Here is a 23,979-nt window from a genome sequence, read left to right as displayed (position 1 = left end):
TGGCCATGTTCATTTTGTTGACGACTATCAAAATCTAAGACAACTAAGACTAAAAGAGACTAGACACAGAATTCACGGCTGACCGGAAGGCTATCCAAATCCACATGTTAAGAAAAAGGTTTAGATGACGCGACCAATCAGAAGTGTGCCTGAACTAGTTATGGACTAGGGCCTAGTCACTAGGCATACACACAAAGGTGTATGTTCATACACTTTGTACACACACACAAAACCTTAGAGGAAAACTACTTTCATCCATTGGGACTGCCTTCTATACATCCTTATCCATCGACCTAGTTTCTGTCAGTTAATGTTTAGTTGAACTAACCTATTTACATTATATCTGAAACTCTTTCCTTTTATTCAAAGTGACACGCATGTTTGCATGCACACACGCACACGCACACACACTAAAATGACTGGAGAATCAACCTTTTTTTGCATTAAAGCAGGGCTTTCCTTTTTCCAAGAAAAAAAAGATGACAAAGTTGGGGTCTTAAAGACAAAAACTATGTACTTTTAATGTAACCTAATGCCCCCAGACAAAGACAGATGAAAGGCCGTACTTGAAGTTGCTGACTGTAAGCTAAATGACCATGTTGCATAAGTATTACACATAGGCCTACAGTTGCCGCCCTGACAAAGCAGCAGTCTCTTAGCAGCTTTGATGTCCTGATAATGAACACCTTGCAGGTGTGCATTACCTTAGAACTGTGTACAACAAACATCCAGAGTGGCCTTCGTGTGCAGTTAGCAGGAGAGCAGGTTTGTGCTTGTAGAAAGACAGGAGAACGTACAGTAGAGAATACACTGCAGGGTTATTATAGCTAGCTAAAAGTGAGACTAAAATAAAACAATTGTTAACTAATGCAACAACAAAACGACTTTGATGCACAGTCACATCCTGTAGTCTGTGTTAAGCCTTTCGTTTGTAACTGAGTGTACAAATGTGAGGTTACATCTGTACACTTAAAGGAGAATTCCATGCTAGAAGGCTTCTTACCTTTATTTGTAGTTGTTAGTTACGTCCCCACCAAAGAGGTCCAGGTGTTATTTTGTGCAAAAGCGCATTATTGGCTATTACCCCATATTAGCCCTCAATGAATTTAATTGCATTGAATTGAATGGGGCATTGGGGTGCTAATTCGCTTATTTCCATCACTCAAAAATATTTTCTTTCCTATATATCCTCTCTTCATAATGTAAATAGTATCCCAAGCGGCACACTTTACTACTTATTTCGATGGAAATAAGCGAATTAGCACAAAAACCCAACCCCCATTGAGGGCTTATATTAGGGGAAATAGCCAATAATACACTTTTGCACAAAATAACAGCTGGACCTCTTTGGTGGGGACGTAACCACTACAAATAAAGGTAATAAAGCCTTCTAGCATGGAATTCTCCTTTAAATGGACCCTCAGGACTTTGCTGTGCAGTGTAGATGGCCTGTGGAGAGGAGTGTAGCCAAGCCCACAGTGGTCCATTCACAGTGCCTGTGTGAATGAGTCCCTGTTTGTGTCTTTGCAGGGACAATGCCGCCTCAGATATGGACAACAGTGAATGCTACAGGAGGTGGGTGGATGACTTTTCCCATGACAGCCCTCTTTCAACTCATTTGCTGCATATGAAAGCGTGTGTTATTCTAAAACGAGAAGTCCGCCATCTGACAAAGTGGTACAACATATTTGATAGTAGTAAAACAATGTATTTCAAAACAACAGTTGTTTTCCTTTATATTCAACTGGTTGCATTGAGTGACTTAAAGCAACAATATTGTTTTGCAATTACCAGTGATCCATTTTGTGACTGGCTCCCCCTTTCTCTCTAATTTATCTAAAAATATGATCCATTTTGTGACTGGTTCCCCCGTTCTCTCAAATATATCTGAAACTATGAGTTTTCAATATCGCAGCATCTGACCTGTACAATTAATTTAAATATGTATTTATTGTATTCACTTAAGAATCCAGTAGTTCCAAATGGCAATAATAGCCTGGAAGCCCCAGCATAATCTTATTATACTTGATTTATATTCGAAAATCCACTGGAATGCATTGGCCATTGTGAGCTTTTAGATCGGCTATTTCTGGCTAGATCTTCTCTTTTCAGATTCATACAAAGTATACATCTTATCTGTCGGGTGGAAACCTCATATGTCTAGGGAAACTGTTACTCTTTAGGATTCAAATTCAGAAGTAGCAGATCCACATTTTCGCATTTCGGACGCTGTAATATGATCAAGTTAGAATATGGCCATAAGAGGTTTCTGCGCGGTGGCAACAAAATCAGGCTTTTAAACTTTAGACTGTGAATGCACTCATGTCTCCCCAGTCCGGTGTTGACCCTGCTCCAGACATGGTTGGACGAGTACAGTGAGGACTTCAGGAGTCCTCCCATGCACACGCCACTCAGGCTGCTGCTGGATCACCTGCAGATCAGTGCGGCTGTATCCACCAACATGCGCTGCCAGCCCAACTACTGCTCCTTGGCCGGACAGGCAGAGGAACTGCTGAGGAGGTTCCAGAAGGAACTCAAGGAAGGTAACTACACCTCTGCAGTCCGCACGCGTCATTGAATGTGTATGTTCCACCGATGTCCAATTTGTTTTCTGTTACACACTGTTTTTGTGGTACATTCATTTCTAATGAGCGATAGATTTCCTCCTGCCCTGTTGAATTCCATATCACGTCCCGGATCATATGTTGGGATTTAAAGTACAGAAGTACTACAGTACGAAGAAATGCTGTCAGTCTTGTTTGGGGGACAAATGAGCATTTGTGCCTGTCGTAGACATGCGCAGAGCAAGTTCAGTCAGGGAACCTCAGTGCAGTTGCTGCCGGCCGTTAATTGGGCCGCCTCAGCATCACGCTCTCATTCACATGATTCACTCAGCCAATCACACACTCACTCCATCTCCATACCGGCTACTTTAACCGGAGGTTTGCATTCCTCTGCCTGCTTCCTTGCTCGCTGCCGTATCAGCGTGCCGCTGTATATCTACTGTTTAGGTACGGGGGATTCAGAGTCCCTATGGCCGGGACTGATGCGCTTGATCTGAGTACCTAAAAAGCAGATCCAATACATCGCCAAACCATAATAAATATATTGCTCATCTTATATTCAATAAATATATATTACATCCATCCTTGAGTTGTCCTGACTGAATGGACAATTTGATTAACTTTACCTGTGCTGTGTTGACCAATCTACTTGTGGACTACAAACATTTATTGAGAAACTAAATTGTCATAGCTGCACTGCAGTAGGAAACAGGAAACATAATTTCAGCACAGCGATAATATTTAAGCTTCAAGGGTAAAATATATAAATATATAAAATCATTTATTTTATGTAGTCCAACTCTTCCTTGAAACTAGAAATGCTGTGAGCTTGTATAACTAATATCACTCTCTCTTCAGCTGTACTTGTGTGTGATTTAACAATAAAGTTGAGTTTGAGGTAGTAACATACACAAAGTAGAAATAAGATAAAGATGTATTCAATAATAGTATAGTGTGTGACCGTGTGAGGCCTGATCTGGCTGCATTTATCTAAGAAATGCACAAATTTCACATTTTGATTTATCGATGTTCCAGAAATGGAGACCAGGAGGCATTCTGCCCAGGCAGATGTGGAACAGGAAGAAGGCTCTTCTGGCACGGAAGGATTGGGTTGTGAGACCTATCAGGAAGCAAGTGACATCATGGATTTCTCCGTGCACGCCATCGCAGAGCAGCTCACCCGCCTCGACTCTGTAAGTGAGAGGGAATGCTCTGAAAGGGCTTTGTCACATCGCGTTTTGACCTGACCTCAATCAGGACCGGTTGTTAGTGTAACCACTTTCAACCTGGCGTACTTACACATTTACACTTACACACCACACCACAGTCCTACACTAACGGAAGATTGCTAAAGGTGACTCACTACTGACTAAATCCTCTGTATGCCAAGTGTTTTTCCTAATATTGTTTTTAATTGTTTTGTTGACCTGTTATTTTTTTCATGTTTTATTGTTTCTGATGTCTTGATGTTTTGTTGTTTTTATGTCTTTTATGATTACTGTTTTATAACCTGTCTGTAAAGCACTTTGTAACTATATGTTTGGAAAGGTGCTATACAAATAAAATGCATTCATTCATTCCTTCTCACTGTGTTCCAGGCTCTGTTTGTGAAGCTGGTGCCCTACCAGTGTCTGGGCTGTGTGTGGTCGCAGAGGGATAAGAAGCCCAACATGTCCCCCACCACCCGGGCCACCATCGCCCAGTTCAACGCCGTCACCAACCGGGTCATCACCTCCTTGCTGTGCCGGGCCCCCCTCGCCACCTCCAGCCCCCCCATGTCCCGCAGGACTCCCACCAGCCCGGCACAGAGGGCCCGCATCATAGAGAAGTGGATCCGAGTGGCACAGGTTGGTGACGAGAGTGACTTGAAGCCATGGTGGCTGAGATTCAAAGAGCAACTTAATGGTCTGGCTTAGCTTGAACACACCTCCTTCACATATTTCAAAAATGCATTCCAGTGAGTCACGGACGTGCACACACACACACACACACACACACACACACACACACACACACACACACACACACACACACACACACACACACACACACACACACACACACCTGGTATTGTACACGCCTGGTTACATCATGACGGGTGAGGATCAGCAAAGGAGTATGTTGCAATAATCACATCTTGTGTATGAAGAGTCTTTAGTGTTGGCAAAACATATATTTTTTTAAAATTGGTCTACTGCTGTGAGTGTTTTGATTGAAAAGGCATTTTCAACCTATAGAAGACAATGATTGGCGCTGTATAAACCATACAGTATGTGACGCCATATTGTTAATATTGTGTCTGAGTGACACAATCCAATATTAAGTACATTTTAAATTGATTGACATCGACATACATAAATACATACATCGTAAATACATCAAGCTATATTTTATGTCTATTCCTAGAATCAATTGCTGCTACTCAAATAAGAGGTTTTAGTGTCACGGTGTATTCCTGTACAGTGTACAGCCTTGACTTACACATGTATGGTGTGAATGTTTATATCCAGATTGGCAATGCAACAGCTTGCCAGATGAGCGAGTGTTGCAACAGTGTTTTGATCAAGTCAAGGTCTGACTCCTGATGATTGCACTCCCTGAACCATTCAATGGGAGTCGGATCAGAAGCAAATTCTAAAGAAAGAAAGAGAACGTGGATGTGGATCGGGACCCATTTGTGGGTCACGACTCGAGCTAAATTTGGCATCGACCAGGTTAACGGTGCCGGAGATTAGCTGTACACAAACACACACCTGGACGGAGTGCAAAACATACTCTCTCCCCATGCCTGGTGGAGACAATTCTTTTTATTTTTTTATTTTTTTTATATACATTTCAAAAGATGTAAAACAAACGTATCTAAGAAATCCATAAATAAAAATAATATTAATTAAGTAGTGAATATAGCTGATGTACTTGTAGATCTGCTATTTTCAATAGTCCCGGGCAAAAGTCGAATCTCTCTTTTGAGTCTCGACCTGAAAAATTTGGTAACCAACCACTGCGTTTAGACTAGAATGAGTACTGAATTCCAACACTGCTGTTCACAGGAATGTCGGCAGCTGAAGAACTTGTCCTCTCTCAGGGCCGTCCTTTCTGCCCTTCAGTCCAATGCTGTTCACAGGCTGAGGAAGACATGGGCTGCTGTCAACAGGTAAGGGACATAATGTTTTTAGGGTTTTGGTTTCCTTTATTCCCACAAAACAAAAAGGTAAAAGACAGAAATAAGTGCAGGTGAGAAAGGTAACCCATATAGGGCGTATACAAGGTTCAAGGTTCTCGCCTAAAATAATAAACGTAATGCAATAAAAAAAGTAATGAGTTAAACATAGTAATCAAACAGACAAGTACCTTGTGTGTAGTTGAATGTGTTTGCGTGTGTATGTACTGTATATGTATGCAGAAGTAGGGCTACATTATTTGGTAGAAGCAAGTGGACAGCCTTGATTCATCAGGCTGGCCCTCAATTTAAGGGCAGATTCACACTGAGTCTGTTTGATTCAAACTGTTCCCGAATACGATTGCCTTGTCCCATCTGGCCATGATTCACATTGGCCTTGATTCTTCCACACCCGAGTACACTTCAACAATTTCAACTGTATTCAATGCTTTCACATAGCAGCCATCCGTATCCGAGTACACTTCAACCGGTCCCAAGACTACCTCCATGTGGTCGCGGGAACGGTTGTGTGATCCGCTCGCGGGAACGGTACGCAGCATTCACACTACCACAACATCTGCCAAGTGGTCCCGAGTGCGCATCCGGGACCATAGTCTGTGAATCTGCCTGTAGTGTAAAGTTACTGAGTGAATATGAGGAGTTGCTAATAAGTGTGTGTATTCCAGAGTAAAGAACCTCTGTCTTTAATGGAGAATTGGCCATGAGTTTTACGGCTGAAGGGAGGATGGAGATTGTCTGATTGTCTAGTATTATAATCATGAACTTGAGAGTTGGTCTTAAAACCCATGTCTGGGTTCATATGTGCCAACCTTTAGTTAGTTATTACTGTTGTTCCGTGCGGGTGTCACGCATCGAAAACAGCCCGTCTACAAGCTCACAATGCGTTTAACTGTGATATTATTTGAAGACTGGCTATTTTAGATGCGTGACTCCGACACGCATCTAAATCGGGCTTAATTGGATGATCTCACTCATTCATTTGGAATGTATTGCCCATTCTTGGCCAGGAGACCACTGGTGGTGTAATACAACCGTGCACGGATGTCGGACACGATGACAACTGAGTCAGACATTTCAAACCTTTGGTTTTGATCCAAGCTCTATGACTGTATTGCCTTGTATCACATGTTTTTCTTCGTCATCATTATTTTAATGAGGGCTATGAACTACTTTATGTAAGACTAAAGTGCAAATGTTGCACTTTCAATGCGACCCATATTTTATGTCACTTTTATGTCGCACCTAAAACACTTTAACGTGCCAATAAAAGTTGACAATGTCACGGATAATTGAACCATAATATGTCTATATTCATTTTCTCTGTTGTAAACATGTCGTCTAGGCCCAAATAGGTGCATGTGAGTTGTATGGTCCTTGACCAACAAGTGTGTTTATGACATAATGAGACCTCATTAGATTGGTCTAGGACCTAGGTCCAGGAATGTAAGACTGTTGGTAGGTTCAGATCAGCTGGCTACTGTAATAAATGGTTGTGTGTTTTTTGTTTTTGTTCTTCCAGGGAGAGTATGGCAACCTTTGACAACCTATGGGAGACCTTCCCTGATGAGAACTGTGTTCTCTCCAACAGACAGATCCTGGTGGAGGTAAGAAGACCAGCCAAAATCAGCTTGTTGCAAACAATGTTAGGTCTTAATTCCATGTTCATTTAGTGGATATGGTCCAAGCAGCTGGCGTAGCGGTCCAGGCACCTATACTAGGCTCGATGTAGCCTGTATACAGTATCTGCTGTCGGGCAGAAACCAGCTAATTCCTTTCAGGAAATGAAAAATATACTTTTTTCAGGAAATTAAGAAAACCTTAAAAGAAAGCAATACTGCCTAATCAAAGTTGGTATTTTGACTTTATATATATATATATATTTTAGTCTGCTCTGAAGAAGGCTCTGCCGAAACGCGTCGGTGTTCGCAAATAAACATGAGAAATTGCATGTGAGCCAGTTTTGCATCTTTTATTTTGGAGTGCCGCTTTTTCCATTTAGTTGGTTTATGAGACTTGTCTTGTCAGAAGCACCTTTTAATACTTTTCATTGGTTAAATATTTTTTTAACCAACACACAGACATAAAGGGTATTCAATAGCATTTAGAGGGAAAAATAAAACCTGATGAATGGAGTTGACTGGTTTCTACCGAAATACTCCACTGTATGTTTGCTTGACCTGACTCCGCACTGGTCCCTTCTGTTTTGCTCTACACATAAATATCCAATAGTTGCCAAGACAAGACTACAAGCTCACAATGCATCAGCATGCAATGTGTTGTGTGCTTATAATTCTGCTATTTTCACTGCATGTTCAATCCAGAATAGGGACACCAGGGTTCATGTGCTTTATTGCTTATAGAAATGTATATATAAATTTATTAGCATAAACCAACCTTTTACAGCCTTGGGTCGCATGATTAATGTTCAGCTGTTATGTGTTGGCAAAGACGAGCCTCTCAATTTGATAACGAAACCATTAAAACCAAATCATAAACACAACCAGGCAATGTCAGTTGGCAGAGTGGTGTTGCTTCTACAGAAGGCTCTATACTGTATTTAACAGGCCAGACTATTAAATCTATCAATATTTAACTGTGATGTTAACCACTGTGGGACATAATGGTTAGTTTTTAAACGAACTGAAAAAAAAAAACAGTCCAGGAGCAGTCACTTGTTCACAAGAGAATACCAGTTTTCAGCTAGAACCCAGCCTGGCTGATGTATCGGCCATTATTTGACTTACTTTAGCTGGCATTGGAATTGACAGTTATGCAGCTGATGTGTCCCGATTGGTAACCACAAAAAAAGAAGGAAAATCAGTATGTACAGTATATATACAAGATTAGATTAAAGACTTACTTGGCTACTTAATTATTAATATGGTTTTTACTTGAGTTAATGTTAAATGGCTTAACAGGTGTTCAATAGTATGTGAGAGTCCGACGTCCGTAAGCACACAGCAAGGGTTAATTTCCCATGTTCCTTCAGCCATTCTCTTCAGAGGTGTTGCAGTGAAAAGACTGCTAAGTCAATATGGACTTGGATCCTGCACTTTTTGTCCATGAAAGCCAAACTAACAAAGGTTTGGAAATGCTTTGAAGTGTCTCACAGCTTTGTTTAATCTATTTACAATTGAAGTCTTTTTCAGACACTCCCTAATTCATAAAGGAAGCTTTTATCTGGGTAAACTGTATCCCGCACGCACACTCAAACAAATGAATGAACGCATGCACTCACAACAGAATGCTTCAGTCTTGTCCTGGTGTTGCTTTGGACAAACGAGGCACTGTGCATAGGCAAACTCACTGTACACAGCTGGAAAAGAGTCCTGTTACCCCTCTACTTTCAGCATATTCCAATTTAGTATTGAAATTTAGATTATACTCAATTTATTGTAGGTATATTATATTATTGAGTCCATCTAGTCACTCCTCCAATTACAATCTAAGCATTTAGCAGATGTCCTTATCTAGAGCAACCTACAAAGTGCAAGATCAGAATAAATGCTCTAGCTCTAGCTCTAGTCAAACAATAACAGAGTAAGTGGTTGAGGAACTAGTGCTAAGAAAACAAATGCAGTACTGTATGTGCTACAGAGTAACTACAGGGTAACGAGTAGACGTCAAACCTGGCATCGACGCATCTACATGATGTCACTAAATAACATAACTAGCATCTATTTGAATCAAAATAATAGTTACAAGCAGGAAGTGCAATGATAATAAGTAAGTGCTCTGGCATGAAGTGAGCTTACAGACAGTGGCAGTAGATGAGGAGTGACTCTGCAATCCTTCCATGCAGGCTTAGAATTTCATCGTTTTAGGGCCTTTGGTGTAGTAAATTCTTTTGAGGGCACAAAACGGCTAAATGCCTGCCCTGGGCAGCAAGGCCATCAAATGAAACAATGATTTGTTTATGATTATTCTATTTAACCAAAAAGACCATTTTGAGACAGTCTCTTGTACAGGCGAATTCACAGTATTGAGTATCGGCAAAATAAATAAATACAGCTTTTCAGCATTTAGTATCTCAACGAGACACTGGTCTCTAAAAACATATTGACAGAAAAGAAGCAAAGGAGAAAACTGTGAAATCAGCTGGCACACCGGAGCAGAACGGACAAGGCACACACACACACACACACACACACACACACACACACACACACACACACACACACACACACACACACACACACACACACACACACACACACACACACACACAATGTACATAACTCTTAATATTGCTGCAATTGCAACTTCTTAATTCCAATGCTTGTTTTTCTGTTTCTTTCTTACACTATATTTTCCCCCTTTCTTGAAACTACAAATGATAGAGCTTGTACGACAACTGCTTTCGCCCACTTCTATATAATTTTCTTTACACCTGTCATGATGTAAATTAAATTATAAATGATGATTATATAGTGGCAATGAAGTTGAGTTGAGGTGCTTGTCAGAGAAAGGCAGTGATTCCCTTTTGGCGTTGTATTCGTTGTAACGATGGCACCCCTGTAGTCACTTGTAACATTGAACTAAACATAGCCCCCAACCCCCGTGTGATCTTTCCTCACAGGATAGGAGCCAGCCTGCCATGGATAACGTTTCTCCCAAATGGTGTCCTATCTCCAAACAGATGCCGGTAAGTCATACCTCAGTGGAGTGAGCGACTTTACATCTCTGCATCCATAAACTGAGGTCTAGTTCAAGGGCAATGTTAAGCTAGGATGCATTAGGCCAGTGGTTTTAAAACTGTTTGTGCCCAAATCACACCAATGGGCAACTCCCGTGTTCATAGCTAAAATAGTCCAAATACACATCTTCAATCTCACGATCACAATTTATTTTAAATGTGTGAATGTGTCTTGCGGCACACCGTTGGGAGCCACTGCATTGGGCTATAGTAGAGCAACAATGGATTAATGTGCAAAAGAAGGAAGAACTGTTTCTAATCATCGGGAAGGAAGGGATTCTGGTGTTGTCCTCTATAGTATATTCCCACAAGGCTAGTGTGATGCTGGCTTCTCATAAGTCACATGTGAAAAGAAAATGTTCTCATGTTACAAAACTCTGTCGAACCAAACCACAAGTGACTGTTTGCTCGCTCAGGGTTGTTAATGGGTCTGACGTGGCAGGGAGTCCAAACCTATCTTTAGCCCCCCTCAGGGCTGTTGCTGACAAGTTTGAAATGGCCTTGGATTACCAGGATTAAAAGCCAGTAATAATTAGAGCAGACAGGTCTTTTTTTTTTAGTAATGCGTACAGTACATTTCTCCATGGCTGTAACATGAGCCTACTGTGTTCTACATCTGCAATCATGTAACGGTGATGTAAATCAACTGTTTTTGTTTTGTTCTCTTCTTTCCAGCAGAGCAGCACCAGTGCCGTGGTTCCCTACCTGGGCACCTACCTCACAGTCCTCACCATGTTGGACACTGCCCTGCCAGACACACTGGAGGTAAATACTGTCAGCTCCGCTGTAGAGCGGCAAGGCTGGCCATTGTTTTCTTAGACATTATTCTATCGATTACCTTTTTGGATAATTGAGAATCGCATTTCTTTTGTATACATCAATGAATAGACTTTTTATAATCGACCACATCGATTCATCTGATTAACCACTTAAGCTACGTATTATACTCTGTTGTGTCACGCAAAAATAGTGGGGAAAGGGCCGGCCGCATGCCACATTTACAGCTGGCTCTGGCCTGACAGTGCTTTGCGTGTTCGAGTCCCGTTCATGACGACGTTTGCTGCATGTCTCTCTCTCCCTATTTCCTGTCAATCTTCACTTGTATCTATCAATAAAGGCAGAAAAGCCAAAAACAAATCTTAAAAAGAAGAATAAATAGTGGGGAATCTGGGATAAAAAGCCCATCTTCAAGCGTACAACGTGTCACATCGCTCATGGACACACTCTGATACATAGCAAGCCGAGGGTTGAATCCTTCCAATTCCCAGGCGGCCTCTCTACCCACTCAGCTACAGTAGCTAGATATTCACATGAGGAAGTGATTGCAAACACACAGAGGCCCCACATTCATCAAACAGAAATATATGTCTCATGTAATTTACCCCAGCACGTCTACTTGTCAAACGCCCTTATTTATATTCCTTTTTTTTTTTTAATACTGTTTTTATTAGGCATTTTTTGTATATGACAACTTATAAGACAATCTTTGACAATAATAATGAGTTATATAAAATGAAAGATAAAGACAGATAATGTAAATTCCACATACAATACATAATAAAAAAGATATATAAATGTGATAAAAACGAAAAAACAAAAAAAACAGTTAAACAACGACAAATGTGAACAGACAAACAAAACAAAGACCACAGGACAGACACTCTTGCTCTCAAAACTTTCCCAACACGTTGTTGTAAATTAACTGAATTACAGACATTTCTTTTTAAATGAGAATAAATAAAATAAAATAAAATACTCAGTTCCTTTTTTTTTCTTTACTTTTCTTTCCAATTTTCTAATATGTTATCTATTGTGTAGGAGGGGTTAACGTGCACCTATTGAAATGGTCAATGAAGGGTTGCCATGTCTGGTAAAATCTATCTTCACTCCCTCTCAATTCAAACTTTATCTTTTCCAATTGCAAGTAGTGCATAACATCTTTCATAAGTGTAGTGTGAGTGGGAACCTGTGCTTGTTTCCAATTCAACAGTATCAGTCTGCGAGCCAGTAGAGTCACATATTTTACCATGTTATATTGGAAAGTAGACAGTTTGACCCCGGGCCCCCCGACCCCCAGAACTGCTGTCAGTGGATCCGGGTCAAAAGGTCTTCCAACAATGTCTGACAGTGATTTAAATATACTTTGCCAAAATGATGTTAGTTTAGTGCAGTGCCAGAACATATGAGCTAGGGTGGCCGGCGACTGGCCACATCTGTCGCAGGCTGGATTCACATTTGGAAACATTCTGTTGAGTTTTTCCTTTGACAAATGTAACCTGTGTAATATTTTAAACTGTATAAGACCGTGCCTGGCACATACTGAAGAAGAGTGCACAAACTTTTGAGATGTAGACCATTGCTCGTCAGTGATAGATATTCCTAAGTCGTTTTCCCAAGCAGTTTTTAAATACTCCAATGAGGCATTATTATCTAAACATGAGAGAGAATTATAAATAATAGAAACACCTCCTTTGAGCAATGGGTCAGGTAGAAATATAGATTCCATTGATGAGTTGGGAGGTATGTTTGGAAATGAAGCAGTGTGTTGTGTTAAAAAATGTCGTATCTGTAGAAATCTAAAGAAATGTGATTGGGGTAACTTGAATTTGCGTCGTATTTGTTCAAAGGTCGGAAATAACCCATCAATATAAAGATCTTTGAAGGAGTGAATACCATTTCTATGCCACACTTTAAACAATGCGTCAGAAAGGGACGGTAAAAAAGCATGGTTAGCGACCAGAGGTGCGCGCACAGAACCCGGGTGCCAACCGAAATGCCTTCGTATTGAGAGCCAAATTCTGAGAGAATGCCAGACTATGGAATTCTTTGGCAACTTAGTATATCTTGAGGCCACTGGGGAAAAGATTAAAGCTGACAACGATGTTGGGGGACAACATTGACCTTCAATAAATGCCCATGTAGGCAATTGAACTTGGAGCCAAAATGAGAGCGCACGTAAATTACACGCCCAGTAATAGAGTTTGAAGTTAGGTAATCCCATTCCGCCATCTGATTTAGGCCTCTGCAAAAAATCCTTCCTTATTCGGGGGTGTTTCTTATCCCAAATGAACTTGGAGATAATTTTATCCAGATTCTTAAAAAAAGTGTTGTTAACAAAAATTGGAATACATTGGAATAGAAACAGATATTTAGGGAGGACATTCATTTTAATTATATTAATTCGGCCGGCAAGTGAGATAGGAAGGTTCGACCATTTCGTTAAGTCTTGTTCAGTACGTTCAAAAAGTTTTGTATGGTTTTGCTTGAACAAGTCATTAAGTGCTTTGGTTACTATGATTCCTAAATATCGAAAGCTGGTTATAACATTAAATGGGTGAGAGCCAAAAGTTTGATTGCCTTGTGTATTGATAGGAAATAAAACGCTTTTGGAAACATTGACTTTATACCCCGAAACCCTGCCAAAACTTTCTAAGGTGGACATGATACTAGGAATAGAAGTGGAAGGTTTGGATATGTATAATAATAAATCGTCAGCGTAAAGTGAAACTTTATGCTCTCTATCTCCTCTGAAGATACCAGTGTAGGTGTCTGAAGCACGTAACGCAATTGCAAGCGGCTCAATAGATAAGGCAAAGAGCAGTGGTGAGAGAGGGCAGCCTTGTCTGGTCGAGCGATTCAAAGGGAAGTTTTCAGACCTGTATCCGTTTGTATGTACAGAAGCCAATGGAGAAGCATAAAGTAGTTTTTTATATTCCTTTTTATCACATTCTGTTATGTTCTTCTCAGTCACTCTTGTCATTATTAATCTCTGATAAAGTGTTAATCACGTGAAGCACTGTAAGTTTCTATTATTGTTTTGACATATGTTTATTATTATTTTGACAGGGGGAGCTCATAAACTTTGAGAAGAGGAGAAGGGTAAGCATTTACTCTTCATTCCCACTTCCATATTATATTTTTTAAGATTCAAGGTGCAAAAAGTTGTTTGACAAATACTTGGTAGATTCTTGTCTCTAGGCAGGATTTTTGACTAGGTATACAGAGCATTATTTTACAGTGCAGAATGGGAGAGATAAGCACACTTATTTTGTTTTGCTCTCCATTCGCCATTCTCTCTGTCTCCTTGAGTGAATTTATGACTGTTCAAAGTGTCTTGCCGTCTCGTGTCGAGTTATGTAACTAACCGTACAGGTTACAAGAGTAGTGACAGTTTATCCTCTTGTGTGTCTGCGGCATACGTTATCTTTAATTGTGTTCGATTTATCTCCTTGGCAGGAGTATGAGATTCTCTCCCAGATCACCCTGCTCCAGGCCTCCTGTGCCCAGTACAACCTGCCTCAACACCCCAGGATCCATGCTTGGCTGCGGGAACACAAGATGCTCACTGACCTGGAGAGGTGAGGTGGAAGGGTGCTTAGCCTGAAGTTGCATGCAGATTTTGTGAACAGGAAATAGCCGATCTACAAGCTCATAACGCGTTGTGAGCTTGTAGGTTGGATATTTTAGGTGCACGACAGTGGCACGCAGCCCATTGAGACCTGAGGCAGATTCTAAAAATGTCTTCTAAATCCTCAGTTTCTATGTCAGTGGTTCTCAAACCTTTTTATGTCCAGGACCCCCACAAATATTATTTGGTCGCAGACTCTCATCTCAAAATATTTTGTTTCAAGGACCGCCAGAAGCAAAGATTTGAATTAAAAACGTTTGCTTTAAAAGAAAATGCATATTATGAAAAAAAAGTCATCTTGAGCTCTTGAGCTTGTATATCTGTTATTTGTGAATAGCCAACCAATTTGCTATATACAGTAGCTAAAATGAGATTCACGTTCTTAATTGGTTAGAACCACCCACTCTCTCTACAATTATGCGACACAACACTGCCCCGTCTGTCTCATAGAGAAATGTAGACCCTGGTGCCTGAACTTGAAGCTCATAAGCATAATATCTACCCTGGCTAAATTGGGATTTTCTCTTGCCTGAGCAGTAGATATTTGATCTCTGATGCGAGAGACCAGGGTTTACATACACATGAAAGTTGTGGATTGTAGCTTTAAAACTTTAATGCTACCACTTATTATAAAGACATGCCTAGAAAGTTCCCCCCTTGCAAGAACTGGTATTGTTGATTCAGCACAGTTTTTGTTTTATATCAAGAAAGACGATCTGGTTGGCCCATATAGGATCATATTCCAGAGTGTTATTTTGAAAGCCAAAGTCACTGGTAGTAGTTGCATAATCATCTGAGTTGTGCAATTAGAAGGTTCATCTATCAGAGTGTCATGTGAAACACTAGGTCAGGTTCACACAAGGTGTGGCCCTTTCTAATCACATCCAGTATTTACAAATGTAGGTTATGTGAACTAGGTTAGCTGGTTAAGTGTAATCTGAGTTCCCAGATGTTCCCAAAGTGTGATGGCTGCAGGGATTGAATCGATATGTTAACAGCCTTGTTTCTTTTTGTCGTTTGACAGTTATGAGCTGTCGATTCGCCTGGAGCCTCCAGTGGACCTGTGTTCACCAGGGCCCTGGAGCCATCGCACCCTAACAAAGAAACTCACTTCGTAAGTACAGCACCTATCTACACGTCTAATCTACACTACACGCTCACCTGGTAACTCCTACTCACACAGAGGTGAACATGCAGTCTAGACGTTTGAAGCACTTTTGTACTAATAGATGAAGTATTTATACACATCACTATTTCTAGCTGGGAAAAGAAGACCGTCACCATATAGTCAACGTGCCTAGTATGGCTTCACCTCTGAACACGGCATTGTGATTTGTGTGGCTTTTAATTTGGAATTTCCGGATAGTTAAATATTGGACAGGGAGGCCACAGTGTTACTAGACTATATCTTGTTCCTCGTCCTTTGAAAGTACCTTGCTTATTAGAAACCCTGTATAGCTCATTGAGAGGCCGGTACTGTCTTAGAAGAATGGAGTCTGCACACTGGGTCATGCTCCAAAGCTTAAACATTTATTATTTTTTTGTCATTTGTATACTAGCACATTATAAAAACACTTAACAACACTCGTTCATATATATCTTCTTTCCAAAAGGACTTTCAAACTAGGAAGGGTATGGCCTGGTCAGCCTGCAATGACATGCATAAGATCTGGTCATCCCAGCTTAGTAAGATGTTAAAAAGTAAAAATATTTAGGACGACCGTTGAGCCGATTCTACTCTATGGCTCCGAGACATGGACACTTTCAAAGAAACAAGAGAATCGGTTGGATGGCACTTACACCCGCCTTCTAATGAGAGCGCAAAATCTGTCTTGGAAGAGCCTCCCATCGACTAATCTAATATACGGCAACCTTCCCCGTATTCTTTCACTGGTCCGATCCAGAAGAGCGCAGTTTGCCGGCCACTGCTACAGAGCTGACAATGAGGTTATATCTTCCCTTCTTCTCTGGAGTCCTGCCTGGACCAGAGGTAGAAACCTGTCATTCCCTGATGTCATCGCTAGGGACACATGCTTCAGTAGGCGGGAACTGGGTGTGGCAATGAAGGACCGGTGCTTCAGTAGGCAGGAACTGGGGGTGGCAATGAAGGACCGGGAAGTCTGGCGTAGCATTGTGGAATCCATGATCTCGACCGTGGTCGAAAAATGATGATGATGATGAGAAAGCCGGTGTGTCTGTGTTCAGCCTGTTGACAGTGAATGACAGTTCTAAGAAGATGCTACCGGACCAGATCAGTGTGTCGTCTTCTGGATCCAGTGGTTCTGACATGGAAGACCTCTCGTCCAATGGAGGCTGCTCCATTAGACTGCAGGTGTGTACATGTGTGTCTGTAGCTAAATAAAAACTGCTGGGCAAGGCCTCCACATCATTATTTATCATGTTATTTTATTATCATTTTGTTATTTATTGTTTAAGGCTGCAATCCAGAACTTATTGTAATGAATAAAATGCTTGTTTCAATCCATCTGTAAGTATGGTGGAGTACCGGCGTATGTTAATATAATGTATAACTAGTACATCTGCAGTGGTTGGATGTGGTCTCACTCGCCCTTATCTTCTATTGAGACATTAGACCCTGTAGGACACCTACTGGTAGTCAAAAAGTACAGTTTAAAGTCCAATATCTCCCTTGGACATGTGGGGATTCCATCTCAGAAGAGTGGTAGACTTTTGGATTTCCACATGGAATTAAAGCGTTTCCATTCACATGTCACGATAATTCCTTTGCTCGAGCTCAGCTTTTCCACATTAAGCGAGTGTCAAACTTCTTTTTCTATTTTTTGCAATATTGAGAAGTTTTCTACGTGGTGCATCATAATTCCCATAAAAAAGGAATGGAAATATTGCTAATGTGTCGCCTCACGTTCTCATACTGTATGTAATCAAGCGTGTCTTTGTTCAGAGACGCGTTGTCCCATACATTAACCAAATAGCTCTTATAGTTAATAATCACAATCACAGTTAATAATTGTCAACCTAATTCTGAACAGCTGAGAAATATATTGAACGCGCCTCGAAAGCTGGAACGTTTTATCACGACACAATAGATACTCATTGACGTGCTGTTGAAACTGGCACGGGCACTTGAGTGAGAGTGGAATGTCCATTGAGGCAGGTGCTTAAACTGTTGGTTTAATGGGGTGTGGGCTGGAGCTCGATGAACACAGTAAATCCTTAGTGGCGAGTTATGCGTTTGTAACCCTGAGAGTGTACAAAATGTAATGACCCTTACAGCTCCATTTGGTTGTTTGTATGCTCTCGGAGTTAAATAAAAATCTCTGATGGGTGCAGGAACTCACTGAAATTAATGTATTTCACTTTTTCTGTCCATCTTCATCTCCTGCTCTCTCTCCTACCCCCTCTTCACTCTGTCTCTCTCTCTCCCCACAGCAGCTTTCCCTGTCGTGTAACAATGTCTGCGAGGCCTTTTCCTGCTCGTCCTCCTGTTCCATGTCTTCTCCCTGCTCCTCGGCGGACTCCTCTATGGAGGCTCCTATCTGCTCCTCTTTGTCCTTGTCCCCTTCCTCCTGCTCTTCATCCAGCTCACAGCCGGACCTCTGTGCTCCGGTCGTGGTTCACCATCTTGTCCCGCCGGAGTGCTCCTCCCCCAAGCGCTCCGTGTCCATGACCATGCTGCCGGTGTATAACCGGCAGGTGGCCGACTCCTGCATCGTCCGGGTCAGCGTGGACCTGGGCACACACAACGGAAACATGTACAAGAGTATCCTGGTGAGTTGGACGAGGGTGTGATGAACACAGACACTTACGTTGTGAAATGAGATTGCCCGTGTGGTGTGGAGCTGATAGGATTTGCCCGGGTGCTCCAGCCAACACAATAGACCTTTTTCACAGCAGTCATATTGACATAAATAGTTGTGTAATGTTTTACTGTAGTGATGTGTGATGATACTAATTTACCGCTGTATATACTTTGTCATACGACAAATTAAATAGCTCATATACAAGCTCACAACGCATCGCTAAAATGGTCTGTTGGCATTGTGTGTGGAAAGCCAGCAAGGGAATATATTCTTTGTATTAACAAATTATGATAATTAGTCGACTAATGACTAAAAGTGGGGGTGTGTTCTTACAGTTGTAAAAAAATAAAAATGAAAAGATTGGAGTCTATTTTAATGTGCTGAACAAACCCAATGGGAAAATTGATATCATCATTTATTGGTGGGCTGAGTTTTGTAAACTGATGCAGGACATGATGATTGAATTGACATGCTGGTAAAGAGTGTCAGAGTGTAAGCTATATGTTATAACTTAATAATAATTGTCTCGATAATGAGTAATGGCTGCTTTATAGATGGGTTTTCACATGCTGTGCAAGCGGTCCCTAGGGCTAGCTATTAGTGTTGTATTTTTTCACATCATCCTTTAGTTTATGTGTAACAAAGTACTTTGGTTCTTTGCGTGTCCTTCACAGTTGACCAGTCAGGACAAAACTGCCCAGGTGATTCAAAGGGCCTTGGATAAACATCACCTGGAACACATGAGCAGACAGGAGTTCACTCTCACACAGCTCATCTCTCCAGGAAGAGGTGGGAAAATGATGTTTAACCTTTATTTTTATTTGTATTATTCAGCCGTTAGTCTGCAAAGTGTGCGACTGAAACATCATTGAATCATGTCAGTGTTCACCATAGAAGGCTTCTACTAAAACTTCTGTTTTCTTTTACTCTTACTTTTCAGAGCTGCTCATACCAGACAAAGCCAATGTATTTTATGCCATGTCCACTGCAGGCAACTTTGACTTTGTTCTACGTAAGTTCTCGAAGGGCCAGAAGATGCCGCTGAGGGCAACGTGCAGTTTGGGTCGCTACACTAAATAGCGCCTCCCTTGTGGCATGAATGCCGAAGAACAGACAGACGGACTGAACGCTTGAGTGGAAATGAAGGCTTGGAGTAGTTGTTTTTGTCTACTTTTTGGATTCCGAAAGAGTCCCAATGTCAAGTAAAGAACGGTAGCTGATAATGCAGTGTCACTTTATGGATTAAAATGAAGACTTCAGGAATCTGGGGACATAGTTTTAATTTAAAATTTTAAACGGACTAAACAGAAAATACTTGGACCAGAAAAGCTTTTAACTCCTTGGAATTAATCTTATTTGAATCACTACTGATGAACTGTGACAATGGAACACATTCCCTGCCCATTTCCCCTGGACAATGAGCTCCTACGGACATCATCCCACAATGGAAGCACATGAGGGTGACACATTGACCCATTTACTGTACATGTGAACACTGAGAAACACCTGACAGTTTACCGGGGCGCCTGAGCCAAAACCAAGGGTTAAATGGCAGGTAACGGAAAGACAAGTACTTAATGGAACAGAATGCCACAGGTAGTTTATTTTTTATTTTTACTATAGACACTAGAGAAGAAGCATCCTGGACTGTATACCATTGCGAATAGGAGGGAATGTGCATCTAGAGCGCTGGTTCCAAAACACCCAAAAGAGAAGCTCACAACAACCCAGTGGTTTTCAACCCATTATTTATTCTGCATTTGAGCCACGGACCACCATTTAATGACATTTAGCCTCTCAGACCCAAAACTAAAAATATTTAGTTGTCGTTGGATAAGACTTCTTGTAAATTAACTGATTCAGATATTTACCAATAATTAAACTTTTGATTGTGTAAAATCATTTTACGCTCTCAAGAGTTAAAGATCTATATGGGTCCATTTGGTAACAACTCTCCATTTAGCTGGGGACCACCTGGAACCCCCTCAAGGACCACTGGTGGACCCTGGACCACTGGTTGAAAACCACTGCAACAACCGATCACAGTTGTGAGATAAGATTGTAGATTTGTTTTCTAATTTATGGAATTTGTTTCATTTAACTTTTTATTTATTCATGAAATATCTTTGAAAAATCATTGAATATCTTTTTCATTCATGACAAAATGGCATTTTTTACGTTTTGAATTAATAATATCAAATCAGACTTTATTTATAGAGCACATTTACAACAATGGAAATTGACCACAAGTGCTGTACACTACAGGGTGAAAACAAAAACATCAAGAACGTATGCAAGTGCAACAACAAAGTGCAACATCACATAGGCCTACAACAGCTAAAGAATAAAAGTGTGTTTTAAGAAGGCATTTAAAAGTCTTAATAGTATTAATAATACAAAAGAAAATGTAGGAAACTAATAATTTAGAGATATTTACTCATGGCCCATAAAAAAAGTGTTCACGACCCACAAATGGATCCCGACTCCCGACCCAGTGTTTGGGAAATCTGTGTTCTAGATGGCTATCTTTGTGTCCTCGGTCCGTGCCAGCATCACCGTGTGAAACGCCTGATGAAATATGAGGCATAGAGGAACTGTGGCCACAACGACTGGCTCGATGGCATTCCTGTCATGGTCAGAGAGATGTTGATGGATGTACAACTTCTTCTTCAGTTTTAGTGAAGGCCATAACTTTTCAGGACAGAAGATCTAGTGTTAGTTGTGTTAATGAGCTTAAGCTCTATTTTATACTTTGTTGTGCAGTGGTGTCGTGCGAAAATAGCAGATCTACTGTACAAGTAGATGTAGATCATTGTGAGCTCGCTGATCTACAAGCGTTTTGAGCTTGTAGATCAGTTATTATTTTCTTTGCCTAAAAAAAAGAAATTACAAGTTTGTGTGTGTGTGTGTGTGCGCACGTGTGTATGATGGAGAGAGAAGAGTGTGTGTGTGTTGTGCGTGCATGCATGCATGCTGAATAGATTTACTGTGTTGCTGCTCTAAATTAATGTGTTCATAATTGTCAGGTGTTTTTGCATTGCATTCTATTTTAATGTCTTACTTACTATCACTGTGTTTTTTGTGCAGTACTAGCCCCTCCAACATTTGACCACTTGTGTTTGGGTGTCTATTTCAGCACGGCTTGGGTGTTCATTTCAGCACAGCACAGCACAGTTACTGTGTCTATTAGTCTATTTCAGTGACGTAACTATTACGTAATCCAAGGCACCGCTCACTTCACACTGGGTGTGATTTCTTTTTATTATCGGTGAATTGTGCATTTGCTGATTTATGTGTTCTCTTGGTTGTTTTCAAACACTGATCTACAGTACATAGCTTTAAAAAAGAAACAAATCATACTTAGTTGAGCTACTCTGATGAATATTTGCAATGTTAGTAACAATGAACCAGATTTCTGTCATGGTCTGAGAAAAAAAAAGAATGCATATTAAAATAACAATTAAGACAGTCTAATTATGGTGTGGCCTCTCTGTCTATATTAAGCCATCTGTAGCAAGTTGAAGTGGGTGTGCAGTTGAATGAATTGGGCTAATTTTGTAGACATAGCCTAAGTACTACCAAACAAACAAACCAATCCTCTTCCATACCAATAAACATGAGTCAGAGATATGTTGATGAATGTACAACATCTCTTGTTGTCAATGGTTACACTGTAATCATGTGTTCATTTATCCATTTGTAACTGAGTTTACACAAATGTAACCAAATGCAATCTAATCACTGCAGATTGTATTACAATATACTGTATAGGCCTGAATTAGTTAAAATACAAATGTATTCATTAACCACTGAAATTATTGATTGAATATTTTATCGACACATTTTTAAGGTACATGCTGTAGCCTACGAGTTGAAAACCAAATGGATGACACAAAAATCCAGAGGCTTGTTTCCAGGCATTGTGGTCCATTAAACATTCCATGCTAATAACTGGACAAAACAGTGCAACAAAGACAGCTACAGTAGGCCTACAGAATATAGAAAATCTAAATACACAGATTAAAATAATGATAGATAAATTAATGATCCTATATAGTAGGTACATTTTATTTGGACAGTCTATACTAAAGTACTGTAGGTGAGGTCAGAGAGACTTGCTGTATGGTCGGTATCAGCCAAGAACGTGAGAGTCTATCCCTGTTAAAGTGCACTAACTAGTCTAGACCCCTGGGAGATGGATTACTGAGGTGGAGCTACTGTACACACCTCAGCTCCCAGTACTAGGCACGATTTGCCACACCCAAGCCGTGCCACTCACTAGACTGCTCTTTACACGGGCACTATACTACTAATAATAATAATAATCGTATTCGATAGACACTCATGCTTTCCAAGGGAGGAGGAGTAGGACTAAGTCCCTATACGTCCTCTCTGGGGGGGGGGGGGGGGGGGGAAATATGTCAAAATATGACCCCCCAGTCAAAGAACACTTTGTTTGAAATAGACACTCATGCTTTCCAAGGTGTGATTTGGGCTGGGAGGAGGAGTAGGACTAAGGCCCTATACGTAAAGGGTGAACTAAAAAATAAAAATAAATACAAAATAAAAACTTGTGTAATCAATGGCAATAGGTTTTGAATAGTTGCAAGGATAATAAAATGACGTATTTTCATGGAGTCTGATCATGTTAGGCAGCATTTCTAAGACGAGATAAGATAATCCTTTAGCCTGGTGAGGTTCAGGTGTCAGAGGCAGCACTGGCTCACTGGCTTAGAGGTATTTTGGCTGCTTGGGAATCATAAGGTTTCTTGTTCAATCTCAGGCTCCCAAGTGTCCTTGAGCAAGACACAGAACCCCAAGGCGGTTTGGCTCATAGATCAGCATGACATGACTGACACCTAGTGACAGTTTGTTCACACTGCAGAAGGCTTCAGAAAAGCACTGCATGGAGTCCAAACACAGCTGTCAGTTGAGACAGCATTGGAAATTTGAAGTAGCCTAGACGGTAGACTAAAAGAGTGAAATAATTTGAAAGAACTTGACACTGACATGATGGAAGTTGAGTACAGTTTATTGTCAGTGAAAATAACTCACAGACATTTGAAATAGAATTTAATTGCCATATCGTCTTCAAAATCGCCATGACAAACAATTAAACTCCAGGTGAGTACAGTTAGCTGCTTTAGCATTCAAATGCAATATAAATGAATAGTGCGTGTACCGTATTTACATTTTGTTATTTTATTTGAGAATTATAGGCCTGCATGCCGCCTATATAAAAAACTAGTCAGGAATAAATTAGGCACTTGTGTGTGATGTTGCTTTTAACACAGTTCAAAGTGTTCAAGTGCGCAAAGCATATGTAGCCTAGGGCGGCTATAGACGGT

General features: G+C 40.7%; 1 protein-coding gene across 3 annotated transcripts in view; it reads left to right on the top strand.

Moving 5' to 3' along the window:
- Nucleotides 1–22,293, top strand: part of LOC310869522 (ral guanine nucleotide dissociation stimulator-like 1) — a 28,667-nt gene extending 6,374 nt beyond the window's left edge. Inside the window, exons 3-17 of one of the 3 annotated variants that reach the window (XM_083780301.1) lie at nt 1,531–1,575; nt 2,335–2,543; nt 3,600–3,757; nt 4,163–4,411; nt 5,615–5,718; nt 7,265–7,349; nt 10,325–10,390; nt 11,117–11,206; nt 14,288–14,320; nt 14,678–14,799; nt 15,874–15,963; nt 17,055–17,181; nt 18,264–18,599; nt 19,306–19,420; nt 19,572–22,293. In XM_083780301.1, coding sequence (XP_083636427.1) covers nt 1,531–1,575; nt 2,335–2,543; nt 3,600–3,757; nt 4,163–4,411; nt 5,615–5,718; nt 7,265–7,349; nt 10,325–10,390; nt 11,117–11,206; nt 14,288–14,320; nt 14,678–14,799; nt 15,874–15,963; nt 17,055–17,181; nt 18,264–18,599; nt 19,306–19,420; nt 19,572–19,711 — 1,969 coding nt within the window. In that variant the 3' untranslated portion in view covers nt 19,712–22,293. Of the gene's footprint in view, nt 1–1,530; nt 1,576–2,334; nt 2,544–3,599; nt 3,758–4,162; nt 4,412–5,614; nt 5,719–7,264; nt 7,350–10,324; nt 10,391–11,116; nt 11,207–14,287; nt 14,321–14,677; nt 14,800–15,873; nt 15,964–17,054; nt 17,182–18,260; nt 18,600–19,305; nt 19,421–19,571 lie in introns of all 3 variants that reach the window. The other 2 variants (XM_083780299.1, XM_083780300.1) reach the window with 2 other exon arrangements.
- Nucleotides 22,294–23,979: the final 1,686 nt, after the last annotated feature.

The sequence above is a fragment of the Protomyctophum parallelum genome (assembly GCF_964188405.1).
Source record: "Protomyctophum parallelum genome assembly, chromosome: 13".
NCBI lineage: Eukaryota > Metazoa > Chordata > Actinopteri > Myctophiformes > Myctophidae > Protomyctophum > Protomyctophum parallelum.
This window is presented reverse-complemented; position numbering and strand designations above follow the sequence as displayed.